A 14,495-nucleotide genomic window follows, 5' to 3' on the forward strand; every position below is an offset into this window, starting at 1 on the left:
TTTTTTATATTGCATCTACATATGTTTTTATGTTCCAGAATACCTGCATATCCTTCCATTAAACACCAGTACGACTTTCTCTTTTATTTCCTGCCGTTAAACGTGACGCTGAAGGCTTGTGCTCTAGTGTATTTATATCCAAGAAATTTGGCTGTTATCAAAGACCCCCTGAAATCAAAATTAGAGATTTGCTAGTAAAAGTTGACAACATAATTTTTTTTAGCAGAAATGTACACATAGAATATACAGAGGTCCAAAAATATTAACAACTCATCTCTGATTCATGGCATGTCTAAGTGTGTGCCAGTAACACAAACAAAAGATTATTGACCTCCTGTTTCAATAGAAAATATGAAAATATCAACACAGAAATGAAAACTAGGTAACACTTTACTTAAAGCCATATATATATATAATGCATTATAAAAATATATTTAATGCATTAATTATGCATTGTATGTTCTCATGATTAATTGTGACCACAGTTATAAAACTTGTCTATTCATTGTTACACCTTTAGAATGTATAACACATGGCAAACAAGCAATTTCAGATGTAATGAATCTGAATAATGAAAGTAATGAGTAATGAAAATGAATCTGCACATATTATAATGCATTTTAGCGTTGCTTACAATTGTTTATGAAAAGATATATGGCATTATAACCTATATTATGAATGTGTTATTCATAAAGGCTCTACGTAGTTTTACCGAAAACTGTGCTTAAAAAATCCATTTCATAATGTTGTTTAAAAAAATTACCCTTAGAAAATGCTTTACAGTTACACTTGCAATGGAATTTAAAAAAAAAATATATATATATATACCTGTATAATAACTATATATATATTATTTTTTTTTTTTTCAGAAAAATTAAATTGATCAAAATGTCAGTAAAGACATTTATAATGTTACAAAAACATTTTTATTTCAAATAAGTGTTGTTCTTTTGAACTTTCTATTCATCAAAGAATACAAAAATATTTAGCAGCGCAACTGTTTTACATATTTATTTTATAAAATACAAATTACTTTATAAAATAAAGGCTGCTCACTGGCTTTTAAACAGTCGTAATGTGTTGGTCCACAGACTTCCATTTTAAATGCATTCAAGTAAATGTGTTTTTGTTCGTTTTTTACAATCTAAGAGTCAAAATATTGTCTTTGGTAATTGACTTATTTAACTCCTGTTTCTGCAGTTCCTCCTGTGTTTGTGGTGCGACCCAGGAATCAAGTAGCCGGGATGGGCCGCACCGTGACCTTTCAGTGCGAAGCCACGGGAAGTCCTCAGCCTGCTATATTTTGGCAGAAAGAAGGCAGTCAGGTGAGTGTATCTGTGTATGTTTGTACGTCCGCTTGTGATACAGAGATGCATTTCCTGAGCACACTTTTACAGTAACATATAAAATGCATGGCACTCTCCCCCGTTAAAGTCAGTCAGATTTATGAGGCTGCTAGATTTATAAGGCCATCTGCACATTTACACAAATCTAATGGGCTCTGTAACACTCCACACCTCTAACACACACCTCAACTCATCGTGGTTTGATCAATTTCACTCATCACACACTCAGGAATTCAGGCACACGGTGTAAACGTGCAAATCCTGACAAGATGTTTGTTTCCCACATACTGAATATTCTTGGAGAAATTAGAACTAATTCTGTTCTCTTTTTGTTATGGGATTCTACCTCTGTTCATGCATCTTTTCCTCTTTCCCTTCTCCAGAACCTCCTGTTCTCCTCTCAACCTCCTCCTCCGTCCAGTCGTTTCTCTGTCTCTCAGACGGGCGATCTGACCATCACGGCGGTGGAGCGTTCGGACGGAGGCTACTACAGCTGTCAGGCTCTGAACATCGCTGGCAGTGTGATCACCAAAGCCCTGCTGGAGGTTACAGATGGTAAACAAAGATAGATTTCTTTCTTTTTGCTTCTTAGTTTTGGGAAAGTTGCTCCCAAAAAGTATTATTTTATTTCATTTATTTTATTTTTAATTTAATTTAATTTAATTTAATTTAATTTAATTTAATTTAATTTAATTTAATTTAAATTTTTTTTTTTTTTTTTTTTTTTTTAATTATTTATTTATTTATTTATTTTATTCTGATTGCAATATATTAATTGCTCAGTTTTGCACTGTAAATGCATTACTCATTATATTGCTTACGGATATATTTGTAAAACTCATTTGAGCTGTTTCCATAAGGTCGTTATGAGGAAAAACACAGATTAATCCTTCACTTCTCAGATTTCTGGCTGTTAGTTTTGTGTAGCCATGACAAATGCTTTAACAGATTGATTATTTCAGCACAATCCAGTATAAGAGGTGTTAAAGTCCCACTCCGATCATATTTTGAGCTATTTGTAAACATTCCCAGTGGTCTTTAAATTATGATTATGCCATTTTTAGCCAAACTCACAAAACCTGTGCCGTTTTCTGGGACTTTGCTTCAGCAGAGCGGCAGTAGCTCATTAGCAATTCGCCTCTGCGTTGTGGGCGGAGCCGTTGGCACGGAGATGACCCTCCCCCTCCCCGTTGCTGAGAGCTCTGTCTCTCCAGCTAGCTTACACCCCCAACCTGTCATTACCGGTGCAACAAAAATTGAGAGCAATATTGGAGCTATCCAGCCGTACAGTGCGTTTTCGTTTTAAAACGCATAACTTTTGCAACGATTATGCGCTCCTGCCGTCCACATTACTGACCCTTGGCCTCGAAAACGGAGACTGACCCCTTCAGTCGAGTCCGATGCAAGACACGCAAGTGACGCAACCCATAGCAACGAGTCATGGCAACGACAGCTCAAACCAATAGAAACATACAAGTAAACGTGAATTTTGTCACATTGTCATGTTAATTATAATCAAATGCATTTTGTTTTATTGAAAACAATATTATCATTGATATTTGTTTGAGAGGGGCACTTTCGATTAATTTTAACAAGCTTGTGGCCCCGCCCAGTGGAGTTACTACGTCACAACTCCAGTCTATTTTAGCCGGCATTTTAGCGTCTGCTACTGATTCACAGCCATTTGAATGTAGAAATACTCAGAAATACAACTTTGAGCTTATTCTTCTCAAGATATGTCCTCTAACATAAGAAAAATGCCACAAGAACATGTTAACACCTAGAAAAACCTTATTTTCATCGGAGTGGGTCTTTAAATTCGCCAGGAACTCTTTTTTTTCGGAACTAATTTGACTCATTTTTTCAATTCAATTTTAATATTGTAACATTCTTTTTTGTAAATACCATACATGATATGTGTGATAAAGCATGTCAGTTTTAAATTCAGTAATGCCTCTGAATGAATCCCTGACCAAAATATTCATGATCATTCTTTTTGACCGATAAAATGACCCATAGCAGATTTATACAGGTGGAGCTGGGGAAGGGGTAGGGTTTCTGATAGGGATGTCCCGATCAGGTTTTTTTGCCCCCGAGTCCGAGTCATTTGATTTTGAGTATCTACCGATACCGAGTCCCGATCCGATACTTATATAATACATGAAAAAAAAATAAAGAAGAGAGAAAAAACTTCTGTGAGGTAGCTTGAACAATCAAGTAATAAATAACATAAAATCTTGTTACTTTTGGACTTTAGTGCAACAGTAAATATAGAAAAAGTCTATTATAAAAACAAATAGCACCTCAACTTAAAATACCCGGCAGGCATGTAAACAAAAATAAAAATGTTTTAAAAGTGTATAAAAAAATTATGAGAATATATATATACATTAGGGGTGTAACAGTTCACAAAATTTGCGGTTCGGTACGATACAGCAAAAAGAAAGAAATGCCAGAGAAATTTCCTATTTATTTAAAGAAAAACTATTTTTAAATAAGTTTGAGTTTTCCTACATCTTGAAACTTTCAGGTTTATAAATGGGGGTAATCTTTGAAGGATGAACAAATAATGTTTTGGTAATCACATTAAAAATAACATTTAAATATATATTTATATAGCCTAATATTATTATATATTATTACTTCAGTGGAGAATTCAAATGTTTTCTTCACTGGATCTCTTAGCACAGTGTCGCTTGATCTCGCGCTGCACAGATGTTGCTGGTCCGAACTGTTAAATGGTCCGTTAAGCACAATATAATGAGAAGTGCAGATTCGTTCCGCTTTCATTACGTTTGCCATTTGATGTTGCGCAGCGTTGTGTTGATCGCGCCAGCGCGGATTTTGTCTGCAGGAAAAATGGTCCTAGGAATCGTTCGGTTTCTATGCGTACCGAACCGGAAGCCTCGTACCGAAACGGTTCAATAATTACGAATACATGTACCGTTACACCCCTAATTTACATATATCCGAGTCCTGATCGGGAGGTAACGTCCGATTCCGATCGAGTCTGAAACCACGTGATCGGGCCCGATTTCCGATCGCGTGATCGGATCGGGACATCCCTAGTTTCTGAGTCAATCTGAAAGCAAACTGCTATAGTGAGCGCTATCCAGCTATCTAAAGGCCATTGCACACTGAGGCCGAAATTTTCGTATGCGTTTTTTCGTGTTCGTCAGCCTAAAAATTCATCACGCACAGAAACCTTGCACACTGAGTCCGATGTGTATTTATTAAACCTTTGCGGGAAAAAATGCACAAAAATACAAAATGGATTCGTCAAGCAGTAAGGATGATTTTGTTGCCCTCTCTCTTATTGAAATGAGAATAAAGAGAAAATTTTGGGTCCATCCAATCCTGAAATTGCGCCGAGAGGAAGGAGAGTTCCACTTCCTTATCAAGGAGTTGCGAATTTATCCCGAGCGATTCAAAATGTACTTCAGAATGTCAGTGGAACAGTTTGATGCTTTGCTAGCGATTCTGGAGCCACATATTAAAAAGAAGACCACCAATTTCTGTGAACCAATCGATCCTGAACAGAGACTGGCAGTATGTTTAAGCAGGTATGGACACACACACACACACGCGCGCGCACACACACACACACACACACACACACAGGCACACGCGCGGCCCGGTGGAAGCAGACAGAACAGCTGTATAGGCTACAGGTTATATGCCTATATTGTACCCAAATAATACATTAGTTATCGAATTGGCTGCTCAATCACACCTTAATCGATCCGAAATTTCGATCTGATTGAAAGGGGAGGTTTATTCCTTTTCTAATCCGATCGAGAGAACATATAAACACTTGATCGAATTGAAAACCGAGCGGAACGAGCTCCCCCCGGCCCTGAAATGTAAAAAAAACTCTCAAAATGCTGGCTGTGGATGCGAAAAACGCAAAAAATCGAACCCGATCCGAATTTTTTTATGACGGATGAAAGTTTCGGAGGCGGTGTGCAAGCGTGATTGACATAACTTGAGGTCGATTTTTTTTTTTTTTACGTGCGAAAATATCGGATGCGAATTTCGGACTCAAGCCGCCTTTCCACTGCACACGACATTCGCATACGATTGTCGCATTTCGCCCCCTAGTGTCAGTCGCACGGAACTTTGAAATTGGTCGTGAAGCAACCATTACCCTCGGCTATTCACAATGGTAAAATGAATGATGAATGTAATTCATGCATGAATTTATCCACACAAAACAAATGACCCCCAATACATCTAAAATAAAAACAATAGATTTTACAGAGCTAATCAAAATAAATATTGATTTAATAATTATAAAATATTTTTTTCTGCCATAATTATTAATAACCGACATTTTACAGAAATAGAATTTACAGAATAACATTAAAGAGTTGAAATATTGGTAATTCTAGCCTCACGCTCATAGTTTTGATTAGAATACATCACATCCGGTCGGCCAGTCGCATACGGTCTAGCCGCAGAAGTTCAGATATTTCAACGGATCCAAAGCTCAAATCGGATACGAATTTTCCGCATACGCATATGATCGGAACTCCCCGCAGCTCCCGTACGACTCTCCATTGGAAATGAATGACTTCCGGTCCAACGGCTGTCGTTTGTCGTGTGCAGTGGAAAGGCGGCTTCAGTGTGCAATGGCCTTAAATCTTGAGCTGGAATCTCATTGGCTGCAGATGCGACAGGAACCAATCAGCTTGTGCCATGTTAAAGCTAAAAAATGTAAATATCAGTTGTCTAAAGAGTTGAGAGAACTTGCTATTTAATCAAAATCATATATGCATCGCAAATAACAACATTTTACAAGAAATGCGTTACCCCAACATTGATTACTTTATATCCTCAAATAGTCAATAAGACACTTCAACAGAATAGTTACAGTTCGGCAGTTCCCTCTCATCCAATGTAATCTCCTGTGAGTGCCTGTCTATAAAGAAAACACCAAAGCAAGACAAAAAGAAGGAGAGTGAGGTAAAGAAAGAATAATAACAGTTATTTTAGCACCAATCTGCTCTCTGGCCTCGCTCTTACTGCGGGCACGGATCGTAATTACAGGTCACCGCCATGATGATTCAGTAATTACAACAGCGAGGACACAACCGTGCATGTGCGAGCGTGTCATCTGATACATAATTCATGCCTTTGATGGTCCTTACAAAAGTGTTGCACGGCTTCGAAAACGCGCTGTAGTGGCGTTTATGCAAATGGCAGCCGTGTAAATGGCGGTAATGCTTCTGGCATTGTCTTACACAATCATATGGACGTAAACATCCCAGCATTTATCAGGCGGCCTGGGTCCTCAGTGAGAGAGGAGAGGACATGCGGGGGGCCGCCGTTTTAATAGACGTGGTGTATTTCTGTGTGTTTTAGTGTGGTGATGATGGCTGGTGTGTGTGTGAGGGAGATTTAGTGCTGTTGAAATGCTGCCGGTATTAATTGCTCGTCTCTAGTTTGGCTTCGTTCTGCTACTGCTGTTGACTGATTAGAAAATTGCTTCCAGTTGAGAAAATTGGATTCCATCTCTATTTCTCTCTCTCTCTCTCTCTCTCTCGTTCTTAAAACATGTACTCAGCTCGTTCGCTGCCAGACATTCCACACTCGCATGCTCTTTTTCCTTGGTTACATTTATTTTTGTTTGCGTTCTTCGTTCTCTTTACCTCTGACCGTACACGCACTCGCTTCTGTTGCTCTTATAAAATGTGGAAGGATGTATTTTGGATTACAGTTGTGTTTCATTATAGTTATTATAATGATATTAGTAGGTCTGGGACAGCTTTAAGACTCTGTCTTCAAATGAGACTGATATGTCTGTGTCTCACTCTTTTTCTCGTTGTCTCACCCTGTCTTTCTTTCTCTCGTCTTTTAGTTTAATGCATTTTAGTGGCATGATAGATCATTTACATTTATATTGCCAAACCATTTGTAGCTTAGCTACATGCATAAACATGTATTTCATTTAAAAAGAGTTTTAAACAAAGCGATTCATCATAAAAGTATTGATTAGAAAAAAAATAAGGATGAGAAAAAAAATGATGTTCAGAATTTGTATTGAATATGAGGAATACTACAAAGCTGATTTTATTTTAATATTTTCATTTAGCAGACATTTTTATCTAAGCGATTAATCTTACAGTGATTGGTCTAAAAATCATTTTATTTTAGAAATAAAGGCAATGAAAAGAAAAAAAGAAGGAAGAGAAAAAAAGAATGTTCATAATTTTTAATGATTATGATGAATACTACAAAGCTGGTTTATTTTATTTGAATATTAATTAAATTTTATTTTATTTTATTATTTTATTTTTATTTTCATTTAGCAGATGCTTTTATCCAAAAGACTTAAAAATACAACAAAGCAATTCATTCTAAAAAGTGATTGATTTTATTATGATTTTATTATAATTATTTCATTTTATTTTAGAAAAAAAAAAGGCAATTTAAAATAAGAAAATTAATGAACATTATAGGAATACTATTATTTTGTTACTGTTTTTCTACTTTCATACTATAACACTCTAAAACAAGGCATTGATTGGTTTCTGAGGGTGTGTTTTTCTCTCTCTCTCTCTCTCTCTCTCTCTCTCTCTCTCTCTCTCTCTCTCTCTCTCTCTCTCTCTCTCTCTCTCTCTCTCTCTCTCTCTCTCTCTCTCTCTCTCTCTTTCCCAGTGATCTCAGACAGACCTCCACCCATCGTCCGCCAGGGTCCCACCAACCAGACCGTGGCTGTGGACGGGACGGTGGTCCTGGGGTGCCAAGCCACCGGCACGCCGTCTCCCACCATCCTGTGGAGGAAAGACGGGGTCCTGGTGTCCACCCATGATTCTCGACTCAAACAACTCGACACGGGAGCCCTGCAGATCCGTTACGCTAAGGTACGGTGGCTCTGAGGGGTCAGGACTACATCAAAGCCTGACGTATTTATCATGAAGATTAATGTACAGTAACAGGGGACGTGACTCCGGTTCATGAGAACTCTTTCCTTTCATGGATTTATAGCTTTGTAGCTCCTCTCTGACCCCTTTTGATGCTTTGAAAACGCTCACGTATGGAGGTTTGAGCATGTGTTCGTTTGGTGCACCAAACTTGTTCTCGTAAAGTACTGTTTCCCTTGTTCGGTTTTCCTTAGTAACAGATTTTTATGGAATTTTCCATTCCAAACACACCACACAGAACAACTATTTACTGGGAATTGTGAGCGGTTGTGTTGTGCCGCTCGTCTCAGACTCAGCGCCTCTCTTTTTTACTTTTATTAATATTTTATTCATGGAGGTTTCTGGATGCGGCGGGATGGTTTATTGGATGCGGTTAACTGCTGCTTCTCTCTGAGCTGAAGTTAGCAGATTTTTTTTTGTTATTGAGCTGTTAGCTGTTTTATTCCGAATACCTCAGACAGCACTGCAGGTTTCACTGACAGAATCAAAAATCACAGCTTCCCTTATGAAATATTGTTTTTGCACATGTTTGGGTAACATTGCCGCAGGTTTACCGCATATTCGCTGCAAGTTTGTTGCAAATAAACTGTTTGCAAGGGCCCACATTCCCACAGAATGATTGTCATGATAAAAATGTGACTTTTTATTAGCTAATTTGTTTATTGAAGTTCATAACAGAGAATAAGTAGTACAAATCATTTTAATAAAAAAAAACAACAACAACAACTAGTGTATTTTTTTACCCTATTGGCATTTGTTTTTTCTTTTTAAGCATAAAACGTACTACTTTCTCTGAAAACAAGACTTAAAATCTCATTATTATTTCATATAGTACATCATATTTCATTTGGCATATTGCTTCTCAGGTACATTGATCTTGTTTTAAGGACGTTTAGATATTTTTGTATAAAAAAAAACAGACAAAATATTGTTTTTTTGATTTGTAGCATTTTTTTCTTAAATCTTTGTTTATTTCAAGGTTTAAAATACATTTTGAATTTTCAGTGTGGTCTCATACTTTTGCACCTCACTGTAAATAAATATAACATACAGATAGAAGGGTCTAAAATGATTGATGCAATGTATAGCTATATTGATATTTGGTCATTTATTCAAGGATAGCCTCTTGAGATACAACATCTCATTTTCAAGAGGGTCCTATAATATATGATTAAACATTTAATATATGATTACACATCCCTAAAGGTACACTATGTAATGGTTTTCGTGGGTTATTGCGTATGTCACTCGTCCGTGTGTCTCTCATCATATCCCTAAATAGAGAAAAGTTGCTCCGGATACTTTGACGTGTGTTTAGTGTGTGAGTGGCAGAGGTCACGAGCGAGAAAGGTTGGTATGGAGAAGATAAATCTCAAACCTCCGAGGAATCACCCGTTTCAAACAAACGCCGAGCAGAGGAGAGTCACCTGGCAAAAAGAGAACAGAGCTCGTAATAAAACAAGAATCAACATTGACTTGGCTTTTTGGATATTTGATATGTCGTAAAAGCGACTCAAAGAAGGGGTTTTTATTACTCAACCGGTGAGGAAGGTATTTTATTGACAGATAAACTGCCATATGTAGCTATCTAACAGAGTTGATTGTAAGGCATGATCTATTGTGAAGGGTCATTTCATTATGGTTGTTGTAGAGCTGTGCTGGAATTTATTTTCAAGGAAGTACCGTGTTTACTAATGGGTAAAGCTACAGTAACGTCTTCAGCTAGTCAGCATAAGATCCTTTCCATCTAAACTGGTTATATCTCTTAAACCTAGTAGTGAATGTTTTATGAGTAGAAGAGTCACAAAAGCAGAAGCACAACCAAAACAATGTTCTTCTACAAAATGCATGCATTATTTTTTACCGTTAGACGGCCAAAAGTTACATAGTGTACCTTTAATTATCAAAATTGTATAATGATTGCAAAGCAGGCATAATATCTTTGCATGTTTGAAGGTTTGCACTTCTGTACATGATGTTTGAGTGAGCATAGACATGCATGTGTGCAGTACTCCATAAGACTTCCTTTCATCCCTCGCTACAGCATAAACATCATCTCAGGCACAGACGGCCAGTGTTCAGAGAGCCGTCAGTCAGCCTGCAGGTTTTGATGTGCGAACACACACTCCCGCTGTCACCCCCCGTCAGCCGCGTGGAGTTACACACACCCTCGGAACGTGAGCGAGGGGGAGGGGAGCGTTTCCTGTCACAGCACACACACACACATGAGCGCCCGGGTTCCCCCTGCACAGGGGTCAAAGGTCCCCGCAGTGTAGGCTGTCAGAATGCGACTTTAATTAACGTAGATGTCTCACTTGAAGACGACTCGCTTCTTTTAAAGAATAGAGGAGAGATAAAGCGAAACGAGGAGATGCATCTCTATCTGTTGCGCTTCGGGCGGTTCGCATTAATGAACATGTCATTAAGCGAACACACGCACACCAGTAGCTCAAGACAGACTATCTATTTCTGCAGACTGTGTGTAAACTGACTGACAGATCGGCTGACGTGTTTTTAAATGTGTCCTTTTTTCCTTAAGACATTAGCATACACCAACACTACATCATTCAAACACCGTTATTGTCATTATTTTATAAGAAAGCGGTGTAATGAAGGAACATACATGTTGATGTTCTTATATCATGTCTGTCTTTATTTTCTCTCAACAGTTTTTGTTAATATATATATATATTTTTTTTTTAAATTACCTGATATGTCCTCCAATTAACCACACATTTATTTAAATTATTCATTTATTATGTCTGTCTCGCTCTGTCTCATCCTGTCTCTCGGTTTTTAATTTAATGCATTTTAGTAGCATGATAGATCATTTACATTCATATTACCAAACCATTTGTAGCTTAGCCACATGCACAACATTTATTGCTATTTTATTTGACTCCATTTTCATTTAATTTAACGTGTTAGCAACGCATTTGCAAATAAGCAAGCAACAAATCTTCATTATAAAAACGTGTATTTTGTTTGAGATGAAACTATAGCTTCAAACTAAGCGTTGTTTTTTTAGCTGAATGTAGGAAAAGCAGTATAAATGCATATGTATATATGTGCGTTTATGGAGTTGTTTTCTTCTTTCAGCTGGGAGACACTGGCACGTACACCTGCACCGCGTCCACCCCCAGCGGAGAGGCATCGTGGAAGGCTTACCTGGAGGTGCAAGGTACGGCTGACAGACAGACTGCAAGATAACAGACAATAGAGCGGGAAGCACTGAGAAACCAAAGACAGGAAATTAAGTTTAAAATTAAACCTTTGTCCAGCTGTAAAGGGTTTTCATTAGCCCCTTTCACACATACAGTCTTTACTGGTAAATTACCGGTAACAGATCATGTGTAAACAGGACCTTTTCAAATATACCGGTAAATTGGTTCCAGCAATTTACCAGTAAGGGAAGTTGTAAAATTACCGGTATATGCGCCGTGTGAACGCAGAATGAAGATTACCCGTATTGTGCACGTACAAAGTCAGAACGCGCTGACTTAAGAAGTAATTTGGGCCAATCAGAAGCCGTTGAAAGAGCATCGGCTCTGGGCCATTCATAAAATGATGACGTGTTTTCTCAGAACTGTTTACAAATGTCTTCAAATTGGAGTGATACCGAAACTAAAGCGTTTCTCCCCGTCCGGGCGGATGAAGAGATTTGCCAACAACTTTAAAGGTCACTTTCGGTTAATGACATCATCAAAGAGTTTACCAGTATTTTGGAATTGATGTGTGAATGGTCTGTTGCCGGTAAAAAGTCAGAACGCTGTTGCTTGTGTGAACAGCACATTTTTGAATTTACCGGTAAAGGTAAAATTTTACGGTAATTTACCGGGATTGCTGTGTGAAATTGCTGTATTCATTCTTGATGCAAATTTGAGCCGCTGCACTGCAAAATTGTTGTCTTGTCCTATATAAATAACTCAACATATTTAAAGCAGGATACAGTTGTATGCTAATGGGCGAGGAAAAGAAATGTAAATCATTTATTTACTTATTTAAAACTAATTTATTTACCCTATGTGCAAATATTTTTCTTTCTTTTTTAAGTATAAACCTCAATAAATGTTGTTCCAGTTCTCTAATCTACACAGACCTTATTACGTGGCCTTGTTAGGAGATGATCAACGATATTCGCTTCACCTCTGACTGGTCATAATGTTTTGGCTCATCAGTGTATATATATGAACCTGTTTTTGGGTGTAATCCAGAGCAGTTGCACAGGATGACGTGCTTATGTGTGTGTGTATGTGTCTTTGTTTCAGAGTTCGGCTCTCCGGTTCAGCCCGGCCGACCCACAGATCCAAACCTCATCCCCAGCGCCCCTTCCAAACCAGAGGTCACAGACGTCAGCCGCACCTCAGTGTCTCTGTCCTGGAAGCCCAACCTGAACACTGGAGCCACGCCCACCTCTTATGTGATAGAGGCCTTCAGGTGGCATCATCAGTTTTGACTGTATACTTATTTGTCATTGGTTGGTTTGGCTGTACAAGCGTGTGTTTTACAACCTTTGTAAATACAGTTCACAAGCTAATGGGGGTTCTGTAAATACCAAGTCCATTTGCTGCGGCATGTCATAAATAATCATACCCATGTCCGCGTTTTCCTATAAGCCCGGCATTTTGCGCTAACCTCATTGTTTAGTATAATGTTTGTAGTAACGATATTTCAATATATAAAGTGTGGGCTGCAGTAATTTGCAGTATAAATACTCACGTTTGATGTGTGTATGGACGGCAGCCATGCGGCGGGCAGCAGCTGGCAGACGCTCGCGGATCACGTGAAGACCGAGAGCTTCGTCCTGAAGAACCTGAAGCCCAGCGCCGTCTACCTGTTCCTGGTGAGAGCGGCCAATGCGTACGGCCTGAGCGACCCCAGCCCCATCAGCGACGCGGTCAAAACACAAGGTCAGTTCACCTTTGACCTCACAGACAAGTATCCTGTCATGTGTTTGAAATATTTACATTTATTCATCGCTGTTTTGTGTATTCTGTTTTTTTTGTTTTGTTATATGCATATATGCTTGTGTTTAGAAACGTATCTTTGTGTTTATGTGAGTAGACGTCCCACCAACCAGTCAGGGAGTGGAGCATGGCCAGATCCAGAGGGAACTAGGAGATGTTGTCATTCACCTCCACAATCCCACAATTCTCTCATCGTCCTCCGTCAGAGTCCAGTGGACTGTAAGTGCCTCCACATTTTCTTTTAAACGGAGAGTTCGCATAAAAATTAACATTTTGTTTGGTCAAAACCAGTGTTGGGGGAAAGGTACTTTTAACATGTTACATGATTGCATTACTCCCTGAAAAAGTAACTTGCGTGAAAGTTACTAATTAGTAACTAAGTAACTGGAAAGTTCTTTTTTCTTAACCCACTGGCAAATAGCTTTTTATCTGATTTTAATCGTAAATTTCACACATTTTGTGGTAGTGAACAAATGAATCTTTGTTCAAACAGCTGAAGTCGAGGTTAAATCCGTCCAGACTTTCACCTCACTAACACGCGCACACACAAACAGAAATATTCCCAGCATGCTTCTCTCTTAACATGTTGTGTTGTTTGCACTTTATACGTATTTAATCAAAAACAGCTGAAACGACATCTGCTTTTATTGGGGCGGATCAAGAATTGATTAAAGTCTTTACAAGCGTGTTCAATTCTCCCCCCTCCACCGCCATATGGACTGATCCCAACGCTGAACACCTCTGATAGAAAAATCACATATAAAATAACACTTTACAAAAAGGTTCATTAGTTAATATTAGGTCATGTATTAACTAACATGAACTAATAATGAGCAATACATTTGTTACAGTATTTATTTATTCATCTTTGTTAATACTAGTTAATAAAAATTCATTGTTTGTTCATGTTAGTACACAAATACAACCTTTTATCGTAATCATTGATTAGTAAATGTTGAAATTAATATTAACTAAGATTAATAAATGCTGAAGACGTGTGTTGTTCATTCTTAGTTCATGTTAACTAAGGTTGTTAACTAATGAACCTTATTGTAAAGTGTTACCGAAAATCCCTTCACATAAAAAGTAAGAAGCTCAAATCTGAATCTTCAAATATCATTTTTGCAAATTAAACCTAGAAATGTTTGTTTTTTTAAGTACTCAACAACAAATTATTTCAATTTAACGGTATTCAGACAGAACATAAATATTAAGTGGTATGCATTACAAACAATATTTATAATAAACGCCTAAAC

General features: G+C 37.9%; 1 protein-coding gene across 4 annotated transcripts in view; it reads left to right on the forward strand.

Moving 5' to 3' along the window:
* The window catches only part of robo1 (roundabout, axon guidance receptor, homolog 1 (Drosophila)), a 57,349-nt gene that overhangs the window by 12,695 nt on the left and 30,159 nt on the right, over positions 1 to 14,495 (forward strand). For all 4 annotated transcript variants that reach the window (XM_056244150.1, XM_056244152.1, XM_056244151.1 and 1 more), the window contains 7 exons: positions 1,201 to 1,325; positions 1,730 to 1,901; positions 8,007 to 8,212; positions 11,372 to 11,453; positions 12,541 to 12,709; positions 13,016 to 13,182; positions 13,337 to 13,458. In XM_056244150.1, the coding sequence (XP_056100125.1) occupies positions 1,201 to 1,325; positions 1,730 to 1,901; positions 8,007 to 8,212; positions 11,372 to 11,453; positions 12,541 to 12,709; positions 13,016 to 13,182; positions 13,337 to 13,458 (1,043 nt within the window). The remainder of the gene's footprint in view (positions 1 to 1,200; positions 1,326 to 1,729; positions 1,902 to 8,006; positions 8,213 to 11,371; positions 11,454 to 12,540; positions 12,710 to 13,015; positions 13,183 to 13,336; positions 13,459 to 14,495) is intronic.

The sequence above is a fragment of the Rhinichthys klamathensis genome, unplaced genomic scaffold (assembly GCF_029890125.1).
Source record: "Rhinichthys klamathensis goyatoka isolate OS25496 unplaced genomic scaffold, OSU_Roscu_1.1 h1tg000933l_1, whole genome shotgun sequence".
NCBI classification, from domain to species: Eukaryota; Metazoa; Chordata; class Actinopteri; order Cypriniformes; family Leuciscidae; genus Rhinichthys; species Rhinichthys klamathensis.